This window comes from Gopherus flavomarginatus, chromosome 2 (genome assembly GCF_025201925.1).
Source record: "Gopherus flavomarginatus isolate rGopFla2 chromosome 2, rGopFla2.mat.asm, whole genome shotgun sequence".
In the NCBI taxonomy this organism is placed as follows: Eukaryota; Metazoa; Chordata; order Testudines; family Testudinidae; genus Gopherus; species Gopherus flavomarginatus.
In genome coordinates, this window is record NC_066618.1 from 35,196,296 (window position 1) to 35,216,093 (window position 19,798).

Consider the following 19,798-nt stretch of genomic DNA (forward strand, 5'->3'; position numbering starts at 1 on the left):
TAATCATTCAACTGGTTAATTTTGTGTGTGTGTAAAATCTGAATAATGAAAACGGCCATTAACAGGGAGTCTCCATGGTCTGCTGCACTGAGGTGTGGGAGACACATTCCCCCAGAATGACAGAGGCTCAGTACATCACCACACCACAAAGTTCTACCTACTGGGTGGACTGGTATTTTCCACATCACTTTGACAGTAGGCAGTGCTCACATTCCTACAATTCAGACAGACTGCTTCAACAGTGATGCCTCCAACACACAGAAAGAGCCCATAAATGGATCCTGAGGCAGGAAAAACTTAGAAGTATAGTCCCACTTTTAATAATTATCAGTACCGTAGAACAAAAATACTATAAGCCCAGATATGCTCTCTGCCCTATGAAACTTACCAATTTGTAGTTCTGGGTATATTTCATACAGACACCAATCCACATTGCAGTCACAGTGGGTTTTCTCGAAGAGGTTGTCTAAAACATCTCGTGCCACCTGCCGTTCATCCACCATCAGGGACTTAGTACTGTTATCATTCATGTGCACCTTGACAACAAGCTGAGTACAGAGTCGTATAGAGTCAGTTAATTTCAGCAGAGAATAAAAAGCTAGGCTGGTCAAGAATCTGCTAAAAACAGATAAAGATTAAGGCAGACGGTTATTACTGATTCGAAGGCACCACATACTACACTGAACTGGGAGAATAATATATCTTGGGAGCTTTTACATTCCGTTGGCGCCAAAGAAAAAGATCGGTTGTAAAAAAAGAAAATTAAACTTTGTACTGGGCGTAACTCAAGGAAAGGCAAAATAGTTCACAGAGAGATCGCAGAATTTCAACTCTGCCTCTCTGAAGTCTAGTAGATGTACAATGAAGGAAAATGCTAGGCAGAGTAGCCAAGTACAAAGTGCTCTTAATGAAGGCTAGAAAGAAATAGTTATTTATGTAACTGATTCTTCAAGATGCGATGAAGATGCGTATTCCACTTGGGTGTGTGCATGCCCAGCATGCTGGAGCTGGTGGATTTGCCTAGCAGTACCTATAGAGGAGCAGTGTCATGCCACATTGCCATAGTAAATTCCCTGGCTATGAAAGGTTGTACTGCCTTGACCCCCGTCAGTTCCTTTGCACTAAACATACACAGAGGATGGAGGATGGACTGTGGAATACCCATCTGCACCACATCTTGAAGAACCAGGTTCATTAAGTAACCATTGCTTTTTCTTTAAGAAGATGCAGCCATGTATTCCACTTAGGTGACTCACAAGCAGTACCCACCCCAGGAGACAGGGCACAGAGTCTACCCAAACAAGGATTGCAAGACTGTCCTACCAAAACTTGCATCCATCCTGGAAGTGCGGTAATGACATACTGGTTCATAAATGTATGTATGGACAACCATGTAGCCCCCTGCCAATGTCCAGTACTGAGATGTCACTAAGGAATGCTATTGCTGTTGCTTGTGCTCTCATAGAATGAGCTTGCACCTGCTGAGGGGGGTGTAGCCAAAGCTGTCTCATATGCAGTCTTGATACAGGATTTCATCCATTTAAAGATCGTCTGTGAAGAGAGCACTTGACATGGTCATGCGATCTGCATATGAGGCGAAACACAAAACAGTTTAGTCCGGTCCAGATAGAAAGTTAGAAATCTTCCTACCCATCAGATCTGTTCATTCAGTGTCTTTACCCTTGGTGGTGGACTTAAACCTGCCTTGCTGGGCTCTATTGTTCACTGAGGTTACAACTAGAGAATCTGGGGATGGATGGATGGATGGATGGAAGTAGAAGCTCTCAAATCCCTGCATTAGAATGAAGGAGCACTTCTCCATGCACTTTGCTGCAAGTGGTACCAAAGCCAGTGTGCTTCAGCAGGCTCAAGGAGCACAGCCATCAGAGACCGAGATGTAGGCAGTCTGTCCTAGTAGTCAGAGCAGGAGTCAGGTCTAGTGGGCAGAGCAGGCATCCAGGTTAGGGAATGAAGACAAAGGTCAGCACCAGAGTCAATTGCCAGTTACCAGAGCCACTGGGGGCAAGCCAGAGTCACGGTCAGAAGCCAGAGTCAGAGCCAAAACTGGTAGCTGAAAATCGGAGGTGAGGCATAAGGGCAGGAGGAGAGGCAAGGATCAAGCACAGAATGGACCATGGTGGAAACAGGAGTGAAGGTGGGGGTAATGAGGGAGCCAGGAGCACAGCAGGAACCAGGAACAGGGTTGGATGCAAGAGGCAGCCAGAAGCAGGATCCAATGCAGCCACAACAGGAAAGCACCTGTTCCTCCTCCTGGCTTAAATAGCATATCTGGACCAAACAGTTGAGCCAGGCGATTCTCCAGTTAGAACTCCCATGGGTGGTGCCTTGGCTGGGGCTACAGCCCTATCAGCTTCTCAGCCCACCAGGTTTCAGTAGCCATTGGGTGAAGGCCAGGATGTGGCAGCTGTCTGGAGACTCCCAGGCCTGAGTTCAAGACCCAGGACATTACATCATCATTAATAGGGAGTGCGACACTCCCAGTGGCAGATGGCTGCAAGATATCTAGTAATTTGTGGATGTTCTTCTTCAGGATCTCCGCTTGGATACCTAGAGAAACAGCTATGTGCCACAAAAAGTCCTGGTATGCCTTGAAATCCTCCGGAACCAAAGGGGAGGAAGAGTTAGGCAGCACAGAATCATCTGGGGATGAAGATGAAGCAGTTAATTGTGCGAGAGCCAGTTTCTGCTGCTGGACTGACAGACCTGGATGGGATGACTCTGGAGGTGCCGCAAGGGGAAGGCTCTCCAGTGCCTGGGCCTGTACCAGATCAATGGTCGCCACCACAGACGTGCCCGGAGATCTCTGCTTAGAGACTGAGATGAGGAGCATCCCATGGATTCCATGGAGGCCACTGGTATGGATAGGGCATTGGTGACCACTAGGTGCCAAGTCAAGGGCTCCCACTCTGACCAAGAGATGAGTGCCAATCCTGGTACCCATAGCACTCCATGAATGGCCCCTGAGGCAGGTCAGGTGATGGAGAATGAGAGGAGAACGGCATCCAGGTTGGGATCAAAGAGTCCCAGGCTTCAGGGGATAAAGGTGGAGCTAGCCCTGAGGTTGCGACCAACTGTTCTGACTTGTCCATAGCCCAGAACGATGAGGGAGCTGGTGCCAACGGTGGAAATGGTACTGGCGGCACCGAGTACATCTTAGTTGTTTCTGGTACCGGCACCAGTGTTGATCCAAAGTGTAAGGGACTGGGGCATAGGCAGTCTTGCCTACTGGTCACAACTGGGCTGAGGTCTGCCCACCAAGGACAGTAGTTGCCGAGCAGGAGTTCGAGGAATCACATGAGACAGAGTCAGGCTGGAGTTGAAGACCGGAGATCAAACAAAGTCTGGTGTTGCAGCAAGTTGCAGTCTGTGTGATTGCCCAGACAACTTCCTGGGGCAACCGTTAGGGTTAAAGAGCATGCTTGGCCAATCAGAGGGCTGCAGGGTACTGTCACTCTGGGTCTCTTGGGCAGCACTTCCTGCAGGACCTACTCTCTACGGTGCTCCCTACCTGTGCCTCTGCATGGCCTTCCAGTGGGAATATCAGCTGTTTCAGACTCTGCAGACCCAGGGTCTAGTCCCCAGATCCTTACACCAAGTCAGCAGTGGTACTGAAGTAATTGATGGTGCCACGGTAACATTGGTGGTGCTAGTTGCAGAGATGCTGAAGACTTTTCCAGTGCACTGAGCCTGACACCAGCCCCACGTCCACTCACTGTGGAAGAGAAACATCCAGTTAGAGTGCCAACACTCACAGGTTCAGGAGCCTGTCCAGCCACCGGGGCTATAAAACACAAAGCCTTGGAAAAGTCCTGGACCCAGGGCAAAGCCAGGACAGAAAAACAGAAAAGGTCTGTTGCCGCTCAAATGCCACCAGTGCAGAATCTACTGGCGCTGGCATTGCCCTCATTGGCACCAAGCTCAATGGATGCCCCAGGGTCAGAACCAGAATCAGCAGCACAGGGTCTCTGACCTCCTTATGTGGTACCAGGGAGTAGTTGACCGGGATCTGTTCCATCCCTGTTCAAGCAGGAGCCACTTCAGACAAAGATCCCTCACCACCTGCGCCTGTTTGGTGAACAATCTGAAAAGCGAACACTGCTCCTTGATGTGGGCTTTGCCTAGACACAGCGAATACCATCTGTGGGGATCATTGTTGGGGATGGCCCTCCCACATGACAGACCATGTTTAGAGGAACTGAGGAGAATCGGGGCAGCATCAACTCATATAGCCATAGGAGGGGCTACGACCATGAGATGCATGCATTAGCCCTCTGTGGGCAAAATTCTCTGGCTCTGGAATACACAGCTCCATCTACTCGAAGAAGAATATTGAATTGGATGTTTTAGTCTTAAATTAGGAAAAGAATGGAAGAACCTTGATATGCCAATCAGCTAACCTGGGTTCATGTGCTGCAATGATGGATACCAGTACAAGACTCTGCAATAGACAGATCATCACTTACAGTGATTGACTGCAGAAACCAAAAAAGTTCATTATCCTCTTGAAGCACTTTTTAAATGACAGAAACAATGCGCATGTTTATTGTGAAGGGGAAAAGATTTTTAAAAAATTGCTAAAATATAAAAGACAGAGAACTGCAAATACACAGTAAGAATAGTCAAGTCATCCACTTGCACTAGAAACTGCAGAACAATTCCCTGCCAGGAACCATACATTGGAAAATTGGGAGAACTTCTCCCAATGCTGTAGCTTTAGTAAATACTAATTTTAAAATGTTTGCATAAGAGACTCTGCAGCAGAGCAAATCTCTACTAAAGCAGAGGTAATACCACAGAACTAAAAGCAACAAGGAAATGTCCATACAGACTTTTGAAAAGAAGGACCTGGAAAAGAGCTCTGTGTAAGCTTGAAAGCTTGCCTCTTTCACTGACACAAGTTGGTCCAAAAATAAAAGATATTACCTCAGTCACCTGGCCTTGGAAAAGAAAAGCACATCAAAAAGCTAAACTGTATGTTTGCTCTGTTTTCAAACCCCAAAATGTTTTTTTCTAAAATAAGGAGCCCAGCTGTGGTGGAGAAGTATGTTGGACATGCAAAATCTAAAACGCGTTTAGGAAACAAGGGGAATAACGTCTGGTTCCAGTCTGGTTCACAAATATGCCTGCAGCATTTTACACCATTTTCACAGCTCTAAGCCACACGGTGTTTAACAGCCTCTTTTTAGAAATGAAAGAAGATTCTCTCTCTCTCTCTCTCTCCCCAATTTTGTTTTAATTTCCCTTAAACTTCATAGTACAACACTAATTACAGCACAGATGGCATTTAGCAACAGGAGGACCATCACAGTCTAACTTCTAAAATACTCTGACTTTAAATAATTAATATCTTGCAAAAAAACAAAAAGATGCAAAATAAATTATTTGCCCAAACAGACATCACTTATTATGCAGGCAAAAGGGATAAGATGGGGAGTGTCTCTCTCTCTCTCTCTCTGTGGGAATTGTTTCAACTTAGACACCCCAAAATTCATAGGAGACCTGCACTGTGTGTCCAGAGGCCCTTTGGCTCAGGTCTCTGGCAGACTCCTCCCCTCATGCCTTACTCAGACTGGACTCTGAGGGTACAAAGTTGAACACTGCAGCTCCTGTTGAGTTCAACTGGAATTCTAGGTGCTCCTGAGGGTCGGCCCCTACTGTACTGCTTATATCTCAAAGTGTCTTGAGGGGATTTTGCAATGCAACTCTATTGGAGCAATCTGGCTAAATCCATACACACTGCTTTGGAAAAGTACAGGTTAAAATTTTTGGTATCAGCTTAGGATGACTGAATAATATTTGATCATAGATTCCAATTCCTTAAAACAGATTATAAGGATACTGGGCTTTGTCCAGATTTTGGAATTAAGAATTATAACCTCTCTCAGTTCTGTCAGAGGTAGAGTGATAGAATATTGTTCCTCCAGTACCTGAGATAAACTACGAGTACAAGATAGTGTTAAATGTACATCTTAAAATGTACAAAAAATAAAGGAAGGATATGAAGACTAACATTATTTATAATGTATTACAATGAACTCTGACATACATACATATATACACACACACATATACACATTCAATTGTATATGAAGTTAGAATTTCAATATTTTAAGTCCTACCTTTTTAACCTTCGCTTCCTTCAGTTTTTCCAGTGCAAGTTTAATCTTGTCGGCTTTTGCTTGTGTTTCTAGTTCTTCCTGAAATAACAGCAAGATATTCAAAAGGCTCTCTGTTAAATAAATGAGCAAAGTGCCATGTTTCTATGCAAATAGCTGTTCATAGTTATTTAGATCAACATCACAAGGCCTATCAAGGGAAACTTTATTGGCACAGGTGCCAGCTACACTAAATCAATGGACACTGATGGCTTAGCCCCCGTTTTCCCAAAACGTAATTCTGATTCACAAGACAAAGGCTCTCTGTCACCCAGCCATGGATCTCTCACAGGATAGTGAGATGATCTGGGCAATGCCTCACAGATTGCTGTAGAACATGGAGACGCGTCTCCCCTATGCTCACATGGAGATAACTAACATACAATAGATGTGGCAGTAAGGTCTGAACTGAACTTGTAAAGGGAAAAAAGTGATTGCATCTCAGGAGGCAGTTTGGCTGCTGAATGACACAGCATTGTGGACAGTAGCATGGAATAGCAAACTTATTGCCTCTCAATTTATGCCTTTTAGGGCTCGGAGAACAAGCATTTCCAGAATCATATTGACCACCTGGTTTGCAACCACATCATGCACAAACTGAATCCCAAGTCACTGTAACAGCTAGAAGTGCCTGTTTTCCTTTGTGGATGATATAAAGATTATGACTGTTTCTCTCTGACATGGACTTTCCAACAGTTCTACATGTCTTCATCACCTCACGAGTAGATTATTCTAATATATTTTTATAAGGGGCTACACTTAGGTTGGTAACCACCTCTGACTTCTGAGATCATGATGGGCTACTAATGCAACACTGAGACCTCTGTTTCCCTCAAGATCCTCTGCCAATTCCCCAAATTCAGGGCTGTCTCTCCTCCGTTTTTCCCATTCTCCTTGCCCTCAGGGAAGAGTCTCTAGTTGGTACAGTCACTGGTGATATTTTCAAATGACCAGGGAGGAGTATAAAAACATCGTTCAGCCAATCTGCCATGGAGGAAAATTCCTTCCCAATCCCAAATATGGCGATCAGCTAAACCCTGAGCACGTGGGAAAGACTCACTAGCCAGACACCCAGGAAAGAATTCTCTGTAGTAACCCGGGAAAGAATTCTCTGTAGTAACTCAGACCTCACTCTACCTAGTGTCCCATCACAGGCCATTGGGCATATTTACCACTAATAGTCAAAGATCAATTAATTGCCAAAATTAGGCTATCCCATCATACCATCCCTTCCATAAATGTATCAAGCTTAGTCTTGAAGCCAGATATGTCTTTTGCCACCACTGCTCCCCTTGGAAGGCTATTCCAGAACTCCTTTGATGGTTAGAAACCTTCATCTAACTTCAAGTCTAAACTTCCTGATGGCCTGTTTATATCCATTTGTTCTTGTGTCCACATTGGTACTAAGCTTAAATAATTCATCTCCCTCCCTCATATTTATCCCTCTGATATATTTATGATTATTCCCTATATCTCCCCTCAGCCTTCTTTTGGTTAGGCTAAACAAGCCAAGCTCTGAGTCTCCTTTCATAAGACAGGGTTTCCATTCCTCAGATCATCCTAGTAGTCCTTCTCTGTACGTGTTCCAGTTTGAATTCGTCCTTCTTAAACATGGGAGACCAGAACTGCACACAATATTCCAGATGAGGTCTCACCAGTGTCTTGTATAATGGTACTAACACCTCCTTATCTCTAATGGAAATATCTCGCCTGATGCATCCCAAGACTGCATTAGCTTTTTTCACAGCCATAACACATGGGTAGCTCATAGTCATCTTGTGATCAACCAATACTCCGAGGTCCTTCTCCTCCTCTGTTACTTCCAAGTGATTCGTCCCCAGTTTATAACAAAAATTCTTGTTATTAATCCCTAAATGCATGATCTTGCACTTTTCACTATTAAATTTCATCCTATCACTATTACTCTGAGTCCAGTTTACAAGGTCATCCAGATCTTCCTGTAGGATATCCTGGTCCCTCTCTATATTGGCAATACCTTCCAGCTTTTTGTCATCCGCAAATTTTATTAGCACATTTCCACTTTTTTTGCCAAGGTCAGTAATAAAAAGATTAAATAAAATTGGTCCCAAAGCTGACCCCTGAGGAACTCCACTAGTAACCTCTTTCCAGCCTGACAGTTCACCTTTCAGTATGACCCATTGTAGTCTCCCCTTTAACCAAGTTCTTATACACCTTTCAATTTTCATATTGATCCCCATCTTTTCCAATTTAGCTAATAATTCCCCATGTGGAACCGTACCAAATGCCTTACTGAAATCGAAGTAAATTAGACCCACTGTGTTTCCTTTGTCTAAAAAATCTGTTACCTTCTCAAAGAAGGAGCTCAGTTGGTTTGGCACGATCTACCGTTTGTAAAACCATGTTGTATTTTATCCCAATTACCACTGGCCTCAATGTCCTTAACTACTTTCTCCTTCAAAATTTTTTCCAAGACCTTGCATACTATAGATGTCAAACTAACAGGCCTGTACTTAGCCGGATCACATTTTTTTCCCTTTCTTAAAAATAGGAACTCTGTTAGCAATTCTCCAGTCATACGGTACAACCCCTGAGTTCACAGATTCATTAAAAATTCTTGCTAATGGGCTTGCAATTTCATGTGCCAGTTCCTTTCATATTCTTGGATGAAGATTATCTAGGCCCCTCGAGTTAGTCCCATTAAGCTGTTCGAGTTTGGCTTCTACCTCGGATGTGGTAATGTCTACCTCCATATCGTCATTCCCATTCCCACTGACCTAGAAGAGTGGAGACGTGGCAGAGCTGGGATTAGAATGCAGTCCTTTCCCGATCTTTACCCTGTGTTCTACGGGACAATGGTACAGTTTTACACAGCTGAGCAGGCCCTCCTTAGGGCCAGAGGTCACACTAGCTGCTGAGCACAGGAGCCAAGTCAGTTGCAAGAAGCTGGCCAGAGCTGACAACAACCCTAGTATTGCACCATTAGTAGCAGCAGCCTGGACTATAATTAATTAACCTGGGGCCTTTCCAAAAATCTAGGGACCTACACTCAAGATTTTCACAGACCCTAAAGGCCAGTCGCAGGTGTCTATAAGGCGGGAGGAGCAGCATGAATACTTTATTCTCTACTAACAAACAAACCAAAAAATCAGTGACAAGCTTCCTGTCCTAGTAATCAGTTTGCATTAACCAATGGCTGTTCAAATCTCTCTCCATAAAAGCCAGAAACACTGAGATTCTCCTTTACAAGCCAGAACGTGATCATGGCCACAGGCTTTGCAGATCCCAAAGACAACTTTTGCCTCTATATAGCAGCTATCAAAAAACTTTCCTAAACTCTACTAACGTGTATTCAACTATGAACAGTGTCACTATAGGCTATTTCATGCCAAGTTGGAATGGACTATGGCTATCGTTATTGCCTGCTCTATAATGGGCATCTAACATTCAACAGTTTATGGTTGTTTTACAGCTAACATTTTAAGTTAATTCATGGTTATTCTCCCTTGTTCCTACTCAAATAGCCTCTACACAATTACAGCACAAGGTATGAGGATGTTTGGTACAAGGTTCCTTCAGTGCTTACCTGAGTGAGTGGTTCAGGAGGAGGTGGTGGTAGTGGGAGGTTGAAAGCAGGATCTGGAGGTGGAGGGGGCAAGTCATCCTCAAAACGTCCAGTGGTGGTAAGAGGGACATTTGATTTATAATCATAAGAAGCAGCAGCACAAACACTTGTTGAAGGCTGAGTGACTTCACTTTGTGAGTAGTGAGAAGTTTTCTGTGCTTGTACTGTCTTCTGTTCAACTTCAGTTAGGTCTGCTACCAGATCAGCCATTAAAGCATCCAAGTCATTGTCCTCCAGTGCACTTAATGATTCTGTTAAGAAAAGCGCCCCCCCCAATACTTTAGAGAGTGGATGACATGAAAAACAGTTTGCACTCAGTTCAGTGAAAACTAAATTGTAGAGGAGTATGCTAATTGTAGAGGTTAAGGGAAAGGGGACAATTTTAAAGAGGGATACTTTAATTTGGGTTCTACAGAAAAGGTGTTTTGGGGGGATAATTATTAAGCTGATCAGGCTCAAGGATAGACTAGAAGGGAACTTTCCTTTCTAAAAGGACTGTATTAATATTTTAGACTTTGTCTACACTAGTGCTTTTGTCAGTAAAACTTTTGTTGGTCAGAGGTGTGAAAAAAAAAAAAACACTCTCTTGATCAACATAAATTTCACCAACAAAAGCGCCAGTGTGGACAGCACTATGTCGGCAGGAGAGGCTCTCCCACCGATATAGTTATCGCTGCTTGTTGGGGTGGTTTAATTATGCTGATGGGAGAGCTCTCTCATGCTGGCATAGAATGGCTACACATGTGACTGGACAGTGGCACAGGTGTGCTGCTGTAAGGTCCGTAGTGTTGAAAGCGACAGGGGCATGTGTGTGTCTGGAGCTCCAGACAAGAGGACCTACAGACAGCAGATCCTCATGTAACGAAGCAGCCAAGAACCAGCTCAGAGCCTGGGAGGGACAGAGCGCCAACTGGGGACGTCCAAGGACGGAAGTTAGGAGAAGCACTGTGCCAGGTAGGAATCACCTGAGAAGGACAAACCAGAGCCAGACCTAGCATCCCTGTCACCCAGAGCTGCACAGGGCCATGAGTAGTGCAGCTTGTGACTTTGCACTAGGATAAGGAGGGAGGCTGTACCTAGTTAAGCAGGGAGGTTGTCGCTCTGTGTGGGTTTGCAGAGAGAGGCAGATGAAGGCAACAGAGGCATTTCTTGGGGAATGTTTTACTGGAGCCAAAGTTGACCAGGAGTGCCCAGGTCTCCCTGTTGGACTGGAACTGTGCCCAGGACTCCTGAACTCTGAGTCTAGGCACCTTGCTCAGTGTCTATCCTTTTGTATTGTGGTACCATTGGGCCCATGGGTTCTCGTGTTGAACGTAACGCTGTTTTACTACTCCCCCTATCTTCTCCCCCAGTTGTTTTTCTCCATTAATTCCTCTGTAAATAAAAATTTCCCTCTCTGTATTAGCTGTACTATCCTGCGGGGGTGGGGGGGGAGTTATTTGGGGTAGGTTTGGAACAGGTGCCTTGGGGGTGGAAGGGTGGTTCCCTGCTGTGTTCCAGGCACACCTTTTGTTGGCCAGAGCTACCAGCAGAGCAGACTCTACCTTGGCCACCAGGGTGCTAGAGTTACACTTGGTGGCCTGTACGCGGACATGCAGTATACCTCACCCCCCATCATTATCCCTCTCTCCACAGGGTTCCCTCTGGACCAATCAGCACCTGCTCATCCTTAGAACACCCTCTGCCCAGGTTTTAAAGGGACTGTGCTCCCTAATCCCAAGGGGCTTATATAGGAGTAACTTCACTAAGTCCATCCAGTTACACAGGTGTCAAATCAGTGTTAGTGAGGGGAAATTAAGCTGCGAGGCTTTAAGCTATAAGAAAATAATATTTGAAAATCACATTCCTACATAGTATATGAGTCATTGTGCAATATGGATCAGTAACTTACCACATATAACAATATACAGGGCTCCGAGGACCTGTTCAGTTAGAGTTCAAATCATGCAATTTCTCTTTTAAGATATTTTACCAAAACAGATCTAAACATTCCACATTTGTTTTGTTTTCAGCTCTGACACTTAAATGAGATAATTCTCTTAACTGGAGTTTTTAGCTGAGTCAGCAGTTCCCTCCTATGATTGCTTAATGTAGGCCAGAGTTAAGAGATTCTGTGGGGAGACATTAGACAAAAAGATCTGGTTTTACCCAGTCCAGGAGCTAGCGAGTCTGGAAGAACTAGAGGGCTGTGTCTGTGTACAGTGGTTTTGTAACAGGGTTGTCTGTCCCTTTTAAGGACTGGGGGCAGGGAGCAGCTGACCCTGTTCTGGAGGAAAGCCCAGCAGTCAGCTAATGACTGGATGTGATTCCCATGAGGGCTCCAGCCCCATGAGACTGGCTGGGACTAGGAGAGAGCTGAGAGTTAGAATCCTGCACGGATACATATTTATATCCACAGATGTGGATATCTGCAGATAGAAATCAGTATCACCTGAACCGCAGGGCTCTCCTGGGAACCACAGTGGTGAAAGGAGCAGAACGAGGGCTGCCGGTCCCAGGAGCCAGCACCCTGCACCGGCAGCTCCTCCTGTGCGGCTGTACCACCCCAGCCCCGTCCCCAGCTCCGTCCTCTAGAGGGGCTCTACAGACCCCAGACAGGAGACACAGTCACACAGACAGCTGTTTGAAAGGGACGGGGATGGGGATGGGGGTGGTAAAGCTGCACGGGAGGAACTGCCGGTGCAGGGCGCAGGCTCCTGGGAGTGCCAGCCCCATGTTCTGCTTGTTTCGCCACTGCGGTTCCTGGGAGAGCCCTGCAGTTCAGCGCATAGCGATTTCCTTCTGCAGATATCCGCAGCCGCAGGTATAAATGTGTATCCGCGCAGGGCTCTACTGAGCAAGGCTTTGGAGCTGTGCTCTGGCTCTGCTCCAGCTCCAGGCAAAAACCTGCAGCTCCACTGCTCTGCGCTCCAGCTCCGGGCTCCAGCTCCGGGCTCCGCTCCAAAGCCCTACTACTGAGAGTACACTTTCCTGTGGAGGCAGCAGAAGGTTGCAAGAGGGCAAACGCCCTGCGGACCTGCCTCTCCCACAGCCCGCTGAGATCCCGACCCTTTAGTTACTGGAGGTGAGAGAGCCCCACAATCCCAGTCTAGAGCAGAACTGCTGCTTTTGTTATTATTCCACATTTCCTTTTGTCTGTAGATTGAAGAACAGGCAGGGCCCTGAAGAAATGGCTACAAATGGAACTGGGTGTGTTTCTCCCAGGCTGGCTCACGGTAGGGCACCAATTCAAGGGAAGCACTTAAGCATGCCTCTGAACTGGGATGAATTTAAGCATGTATTTAAGCGCTTTCCTAAAATGGGGCCTAAATTACTTCTAAACAAGTCCTATCTTTCTGTACTGTAATAATTAGGACATTTTTGTGACATACACATTAAAACAGTATTCTAACCCATGTAGTTTCCAACACCCTCAAAGCTGTAGTCGTATTTATTAGTAATCTCTACTGAAAAAAGGACAGATACCCAAAAATACAGATTCCCTACCAGGGCCAAGCGCAAATGGCACTACACTGTCTTGTTTCCCTTTCATGGATTCCATCTGTCAGACTAACATTACCAGATTTAGTTTTCAGTTTCATTAAACATTTAAATATGAAAGGCCATGATTTCCCAAAGGCCATGATTTCCCAAACTGACTAGAGATTTCTCTTTTTGGTATCCAGCTTGAGACACCTTCACAAGCCCGACTTTCAGAAAAGTGTTGAATACCCACGCTCTGAAAAATCAGGCCTCTTTAAGGCATCTCAAATTGAGATTCTCAAAATCATTGGTTGCTTTTGACCATCATGGACATTTAGCTTTTTACTCCTCCGTTGTTGTGGTATATTTTAGATGTAACCAGTGTCTGAATGAGCTCTCCCCTGACATTAGTGATGAGCTGGGGGAAGAGACTTCAGGAGCCGTGTTTGCACAGACATACCTACTCTGAATATGCAGCATGGTGGAGCTGCTTTGCCAAAGTGATCACCTTGGCTGGTGCTGGGTTACAAATCATGTTAGTGCAAGAGTAATGACATGTGGTTATCCTTATTGTATGAGTAAAGGGCAGCAGAACGGTACTTAGAGAGCCCTGATTGAGGAGGTCGTCCTAAACTGAACCTTACTCTCTAAGTAGAGGGTAGGGATGCCAAATCCCAGTGAAAGACAGGTGATGGAGACTTGGATTTGTATTATATTGCTATGCTACCTGGTGGTGAGGACTTTGCTCAAATTGTCCTAGACTCCCTTTGACCGACCCCCCTCTAGTGTTTAGAGCTAATCACTCTGTTCAGAGGCATTGTTTCTGTACAGTAATTACCAGTGCCGAATCACTGATAAGCAAGTCTGGGGGTTTTAGACCTGGTGTTGGGATAGTGGTGAAAGGAAAGACAATACAGAGGCCTTACTGGCAGTGAGGTTTCCTGTTACCCAGTGAAATCACTAAGAGCTGAAAACACTGAAGACCTGGGTTAATCAGTGGAACCTCAGAACATGGCATTGCAGAAGTGGCAGAGAGTGTTCAGCATGGCAGCACATGACCACCAGAAGCAAGGGCACACAGCGATCACAGAGACATTGCTTGATGCCCCCTCACACCCTTTGTGGGGTAGAAGGTGAACCCCTGTGACCACACCACTGAACTCTGGGTCTTTGCTAACCCAGGAGAGCCACATGCACAGAGAGTGGGGGAGTGATGTGTTAAAGGAACATTTTTTCATAAGACTTTTCCACCACAAAATGGGAAAGTGAGGAAAAGGGCACTGCCCCATGCACTGTGGGGCTGGGATTCTGCTTATGGTGGCATGCTTTTGAACATGGTTGTGAGGTTTTCCCAAACTACTGCTTGGTTCCCTTTTGTTACCCAGACTCAATGCTTGGGAGAGGGGAAGTATTGTCTCTTAGAGTGCCAAGGACTGGTGGTAAATTTTCTCAGATTACTGGGTAGGAGCTAGAGCTGGTTCTGTTTTGTATTGTTAAGAGGGACTCCTAGATACAGAACCCAGCCCTTGTTGATGCTGATTCCACCTGGCAGAAGACTGACGAAACACATCACAGCAACACTAAATAATCCTTCCAAATTACTTACCATTTAAATCTTTAAAGCCAACTGTAAAGTTATATTCTTTATTAGATTCTTTGGGAGATGGAGGCTGGACAGTTTCCACTCCTAAACTCTGTGGAGATGGAACAAAAAGAAAGGAGTTGATGATGTAATTATTAAGATACTAATATTTATTGACTAAGTTCCCTCTAAGCTGCACAGCTGTGTGACCAGCTATCAAGGGCCATGCAGACATGCACAAGGAAAAAGTGCCTCTCCCCCGGCCCTGGAGCCGCCACGGCAGGCAGAAGCACTCTCTCCCAGTCCAGGGCTGCTGCGGTGAGAGACGGCTGAGGGGAGTCCGCTCTCCACGCTGCAGCCCCAGGGGAGCCTGCATCCCAAACCCTTCATCCCCAGCCCCACCCCAGAACACACATCCCCAGCCAGAGCCCTCACCTGCCCCCTGCATCTGAACCCTCTGCCTAGCCCTGAGTCCCCTCCCGCATCCCAGACCCCTCATGCTCAGCCCCAACCCAGAGCCCACTCCCCAGCCAGAGCCCTCACATCCCTGCACCTCAACCCCCTGCCCCACTCCTGAGCCCCCTCTCACACTCCAAACCCCTCGGCCTCACCCCCGCCATACATCACCTCCATACTGATGCACGTAACAAAATTCATTCTGCACATGGATGTAAAAAATTAGAGGGCACATTGTTTACTGATCATGTTACACTGAATTATTCTAACAAACTCGGTTCTTCCCTCAAGAAACAGAAACCCACATACTAGTGTGTTGGTCTTGTTTACTCCATGATGTTTTATATGGGTGAATGGCTTCTTTAAAGGGAGAATTTCTAGCCTGCAGTTTGTTCCTAAGAATGCAGGTTGGGGACTGGTGCTTTAGAAAATGAGGAGAAGCATACAAAATTAAGACAAAGAAAGGATTCCTCTCTGAAATTCCCACTGACAAAATAACTGACTCCAGCAGCTGAATGATTCCAGAAGTGTTTATATTTACTGGTTGGCTGAAACTGATGAAAATTTTCCAAAAAAAAGTAATGAAAACTCTTTACCAGTTCATTTCTTATGATTTCCCAGCCACACAATTCTAGTTTCTTATGAAACTTGTGCAAAGCTGAAAAATTGAAAATGTGAACTCAAAATGCCACTTCTGCATGATGACTATTCATGCTTGCAAAAATAGAGAGGGTGTGAATAGGGCAAAGGAAGGAAATAACCACATGAGATTAAATCTTTTATCTGGGCTTGTGAAATTAAGAAAGGAGTTTATATACAAAACAGAGAAGACAATCATAGCCCCTAATCCAGCGAAGCACTTACTACTGGCCTGCTTTACCTTATGCATTTTCTTAAGTGCTTTGCGGGATCAGCGCTCAAATGCATAAAGGAAATGTTTTAAATTTTTATTTTAAAAATAAAAAAAAAGAAAGGAAACGGTATTTCATAATGGCCAGAAATGAAAACTGAAAACAGAGAAAGTACAGGCAAATTGAAAAAGAAAACAATGGAAGTGCATAAAAGTAGTTAAAAATTAAACATGAAGAGGTAGTATAAATGAGAATCAGGCCCTTTCTGTCTAAGGCCTGTTTACACTGTGAACGTGCCATATCTACATCTACCTTCTGGCTTGTTTTCACTGCCAGAGTGGTATATAGAGACCTTAATATAAATGAGAATAAGGCCCAAAGACAGTAATAAAAGGGAAGAAAAAATACAATTCACAGAATAGTTTAGGAAAATAGGAAGCTAGAAGAAACAGTTCTTAGAAAAAGTTCTAAGAAAAAGAGGGTGAATATGAGGAAGACCTAAAGTAAAAATTAATATAAAAGAAAAAAATTACTTCTGCTTTGCATTTCAATATTTTACTGTGAAACTAAGTACTCTAGAAGACCCTATTCTCAATTATAACTACAGCTGTTAAAAAGTCAGAAAGCTAACAGCGAACCACGTGTTGTGGTTTCGATAGCCAAGACTGTCATATTAAATCATGTTTTCCTCTAGGCTTTCAAGATACTTCAAGCAGAATTCCTATTCTGTGTCACAAAATGTTTGGTCTTGACTTTGGCAGACTGGGATTCAACAAACAGGTAAGACTTCTGAACTAGACGCTTTAAGTAGGGCACTTCATACAAAATTCCGGATAAGAGTTTAAGGGTTTCAATTCAGCATAAGTTTATTTAAAACAAATTTAATGAGTATAACAAGTTTTTGGCTATGAATTCTTCATCAATCTTATCAGTTTTGGTGTAGGAAATCTTCCAAGGTCTTCGGTTTAGAAGGAGACTCATGCTGTTTTACAGTTCCTTCCAGAACAATATTTCGTATACACATATTCCCTAATGCCATCAGTGTTGTGCCAGTCATATTTTGGCACATGTGGTGATGAGTCACTACGCTAGATGTCCTTCAGATAGTCAACAAATTAGTAAACCACATTTTTGTCTTCATTTCCATAGTTTATAATTGACTCAGTTTACAGTTGTGGAGTCCTCATCATTGGAGGTCTGCAAAAACAAGTTGGACAAACAGGGATGGTCTAGGTTTACTTGGTCCTGCCACAGCATAGCGGGCAGTACTTGATGACTTCCTGAGGTCCCTTCCAGCCCTACATTTCTAGGATTCTGTGCTTCAACAGGTTACAGTTCAGTTAAACATGAATACAAAGTGTTCATTCATGGTGATTCAGAAGCAAACTCTTCTTGTTTCCATAGCAAAATGACTGGACATTCTGGGGCTAAGTCTACTAGGAATCCGGATTAACTTTTTGAAAAAGGTCTCTGACATCATGTTAGAGCTGTTTCATGTTCTAGCCAACTATAATGTCACTTTTGTTGTTGTGCAGGTAACACAATTTAGAGAAAATCAGTTTTAAGTCACTTTCAAAAGACTACCTGTATTTATTCAGTAGGAAGGTGCAATGCGTAGTTGTAGAGGAATAAGAAAGGTAAGGTGTTCTCCTAGTTTCCCTCCCTTATAGTAATTTCTCTTATCCTTTGTTGTCAACCAGATTACCTACCTGCGTCAGCAGGTCCATTTCCCCCAATAAATTGCTGAACATTTCATCTATATCATCACATGTCTGCTCCATCTGAAAAGAAATAAACCCACAGACAAGAACATCAGCATTAGTCTGTTTAAAACTTCGGAAGCAATTCTATAAACACAGGAAAAAAACAACTTCAACCAGTTCATTTCTTAAAAAGCCTTTCCAATTTATATTGAAAGAAACTGTTTCTTCTCCATGGCAATTTAGCAGATAAATCTTTGCATAATTTAGAAATAATTGATAAATCAGGACTCTGATCCTGCATATTCTCTTGTGCTCTAGTTCCATCAACCTCAGTGCTCAATGTATAATCCATATTTTATTAAGAGTGACCAGCTAATAAATCTGCACCTTAAACAACTAAAACTGAGTCGAGAGAGAGGGAGAGAGAGAAACTGAAAATTTGAGGCTGACAAACTCCTGAACACACGATGTGAGGATTTCAGTCCTTGGCTTAAACCACTGTAACTACAAGATTTTAGTTGGGCTGTTTTCTAGTACAAGGACTGGATATGGTTTGATTCACTTAATTTTTTGGCTTGATATTTCTCCCTATGTTAAACCAAACACTTCATTATTTGAGATACTTCTGGTCTTACGCTGCTGAGTGTCTGTCGCAGACCATCAAAGATAGAGCAAATATATAGTCACTTCTGAGATATAGGAGCATGCTAAAAAGGTACTTGACCTGGGAGCCTGGCAAAGTGCAATCTCTCACTTAGGGGTTTGAGCCTGCAAGTGCTCAATACTCTGGCACTGATCCCACAAAATATTAAAACACGTGCTGAGCTGTAAGCATGTGATTAGTCCCATTGACTTCTGTAGGACTGCTTTAATGTCTTGCAGGATGGGGCAAAAGTTCTCAGTACCTTCAAGACCAATGAGCACTCTAGATGTGGTCAGCAGGGGACATGGAGAAAGTCTGGTGATTGCAAGGGGTGGCAGGAAAAGGGGGATCAGAGATTGCACCAGTCTTTAGGCACTTATTTTACATGGCACATAGTCATAACTATTTCATATTTATAGGATAAATAGCCACTGAACTACATGATAAATACTCTTTTCCTGAGAATTGCTTGGTAATTTTACTTGGTTACTGAACTGTACTAAAACTAACAGAGGCTGGGATTTTTTAAAAGAGCCTAAGGGAGCTAAACCCCTGCAGGTCCCATTAAATCCCTAACTCCCATAGGCATCTCTAAAAATCCCAGCTGAAAGCAAAGGAATATGAACCTAAAAGATTCTGGTTTCTAATCTGGCCTGAGTTCCTGATTCACTGTTGTGAGAGCTTGAGTAAACCAGTGATCTGCTTATGTCTCATTCAATCCAGCTGGAAACAGCACAGCAAAACTCAGACCCTTACTACAAATCAGATGCTGTATCTGAGCTCAGCTTTCCTAAGGGAAAAATACATATAAGACATCACTGAGAATCTTGAAAATTTTTGATTTTATAGTGCTTGTGTATTATTATTTTTGGAAGGCAAAAATTAATGTCACTATCCTGAGAGTGCATGGCATGGACTATGTACACACAGGATAAATAGTTAGAGTGGTCAGTAATTAAACAATTCTTACCTGCTTAATTGCTCTGCATAAAATAAAGCAACATCAGGTTCAAGGTAAATGTTGTAATATGAGGGGGACTACTGGCACTTCTTCAAAACTGTGATGGAACCTAAGGATGCCATGGTCTCCCTCCTCTAGCTCCCTTTAACCACTCTCACTAAAGGTTCCCGTGTATCAACTCATCCGATGAGACTTCCTTTTAACCTGAGTGCCCTGCCTCACTGGCACCCAATATTCAGCCAGAAAGGTCTCTAGTAGAACAACATGAGCCGCTCTGACTACCTCCCTTGGGCCCTCTGGCATGAGGATAAATACGGTTGTCCTTCCCCTTATGTCATCATTTGCACATTCTGTAATCTG

General features: G+C 44.1%; 1 protein-coding gene across 3 annotated transcripts in view; it reads right to left on the reverse strand.

Moving 5' to 3' along the window:
- Positions 1-19,798, reverse strand: part of APBB1IP (amyloid beta precursor protein binding family B member 1 interacting protein) — a 126,011-nt gene that overhangs the window by 63,099 nt on the left and 43,114 nt on the right. For all 3 annotated transcript variants that reach the window (XM_050939081.1, XM_050939080.1, XM_050939079.1), the window contains exons 2-6: positions 17,841-17,912; positions 14,849-14,936; positions 9,742-10,031; positions 6,141-6,218; positions 389-548 (exon numbers count right to left, since the gene is read on the reverse strand). In XM_050939081.1, coding sequence (XP_050795038.1) covers positions 389-548; positions 6,141-6,218; positions 9,742-10,031; positions 14,849-14,936; positions 17,841-17,912 — 688 coding nt within the window. The remainder of the gene's footprint in view (positions 1-388; positions 549-6,140; positions 6,219-9,741; positions 10,032-14,848; positions 14,937-17,840; positions 17,913-19,798) is intronic.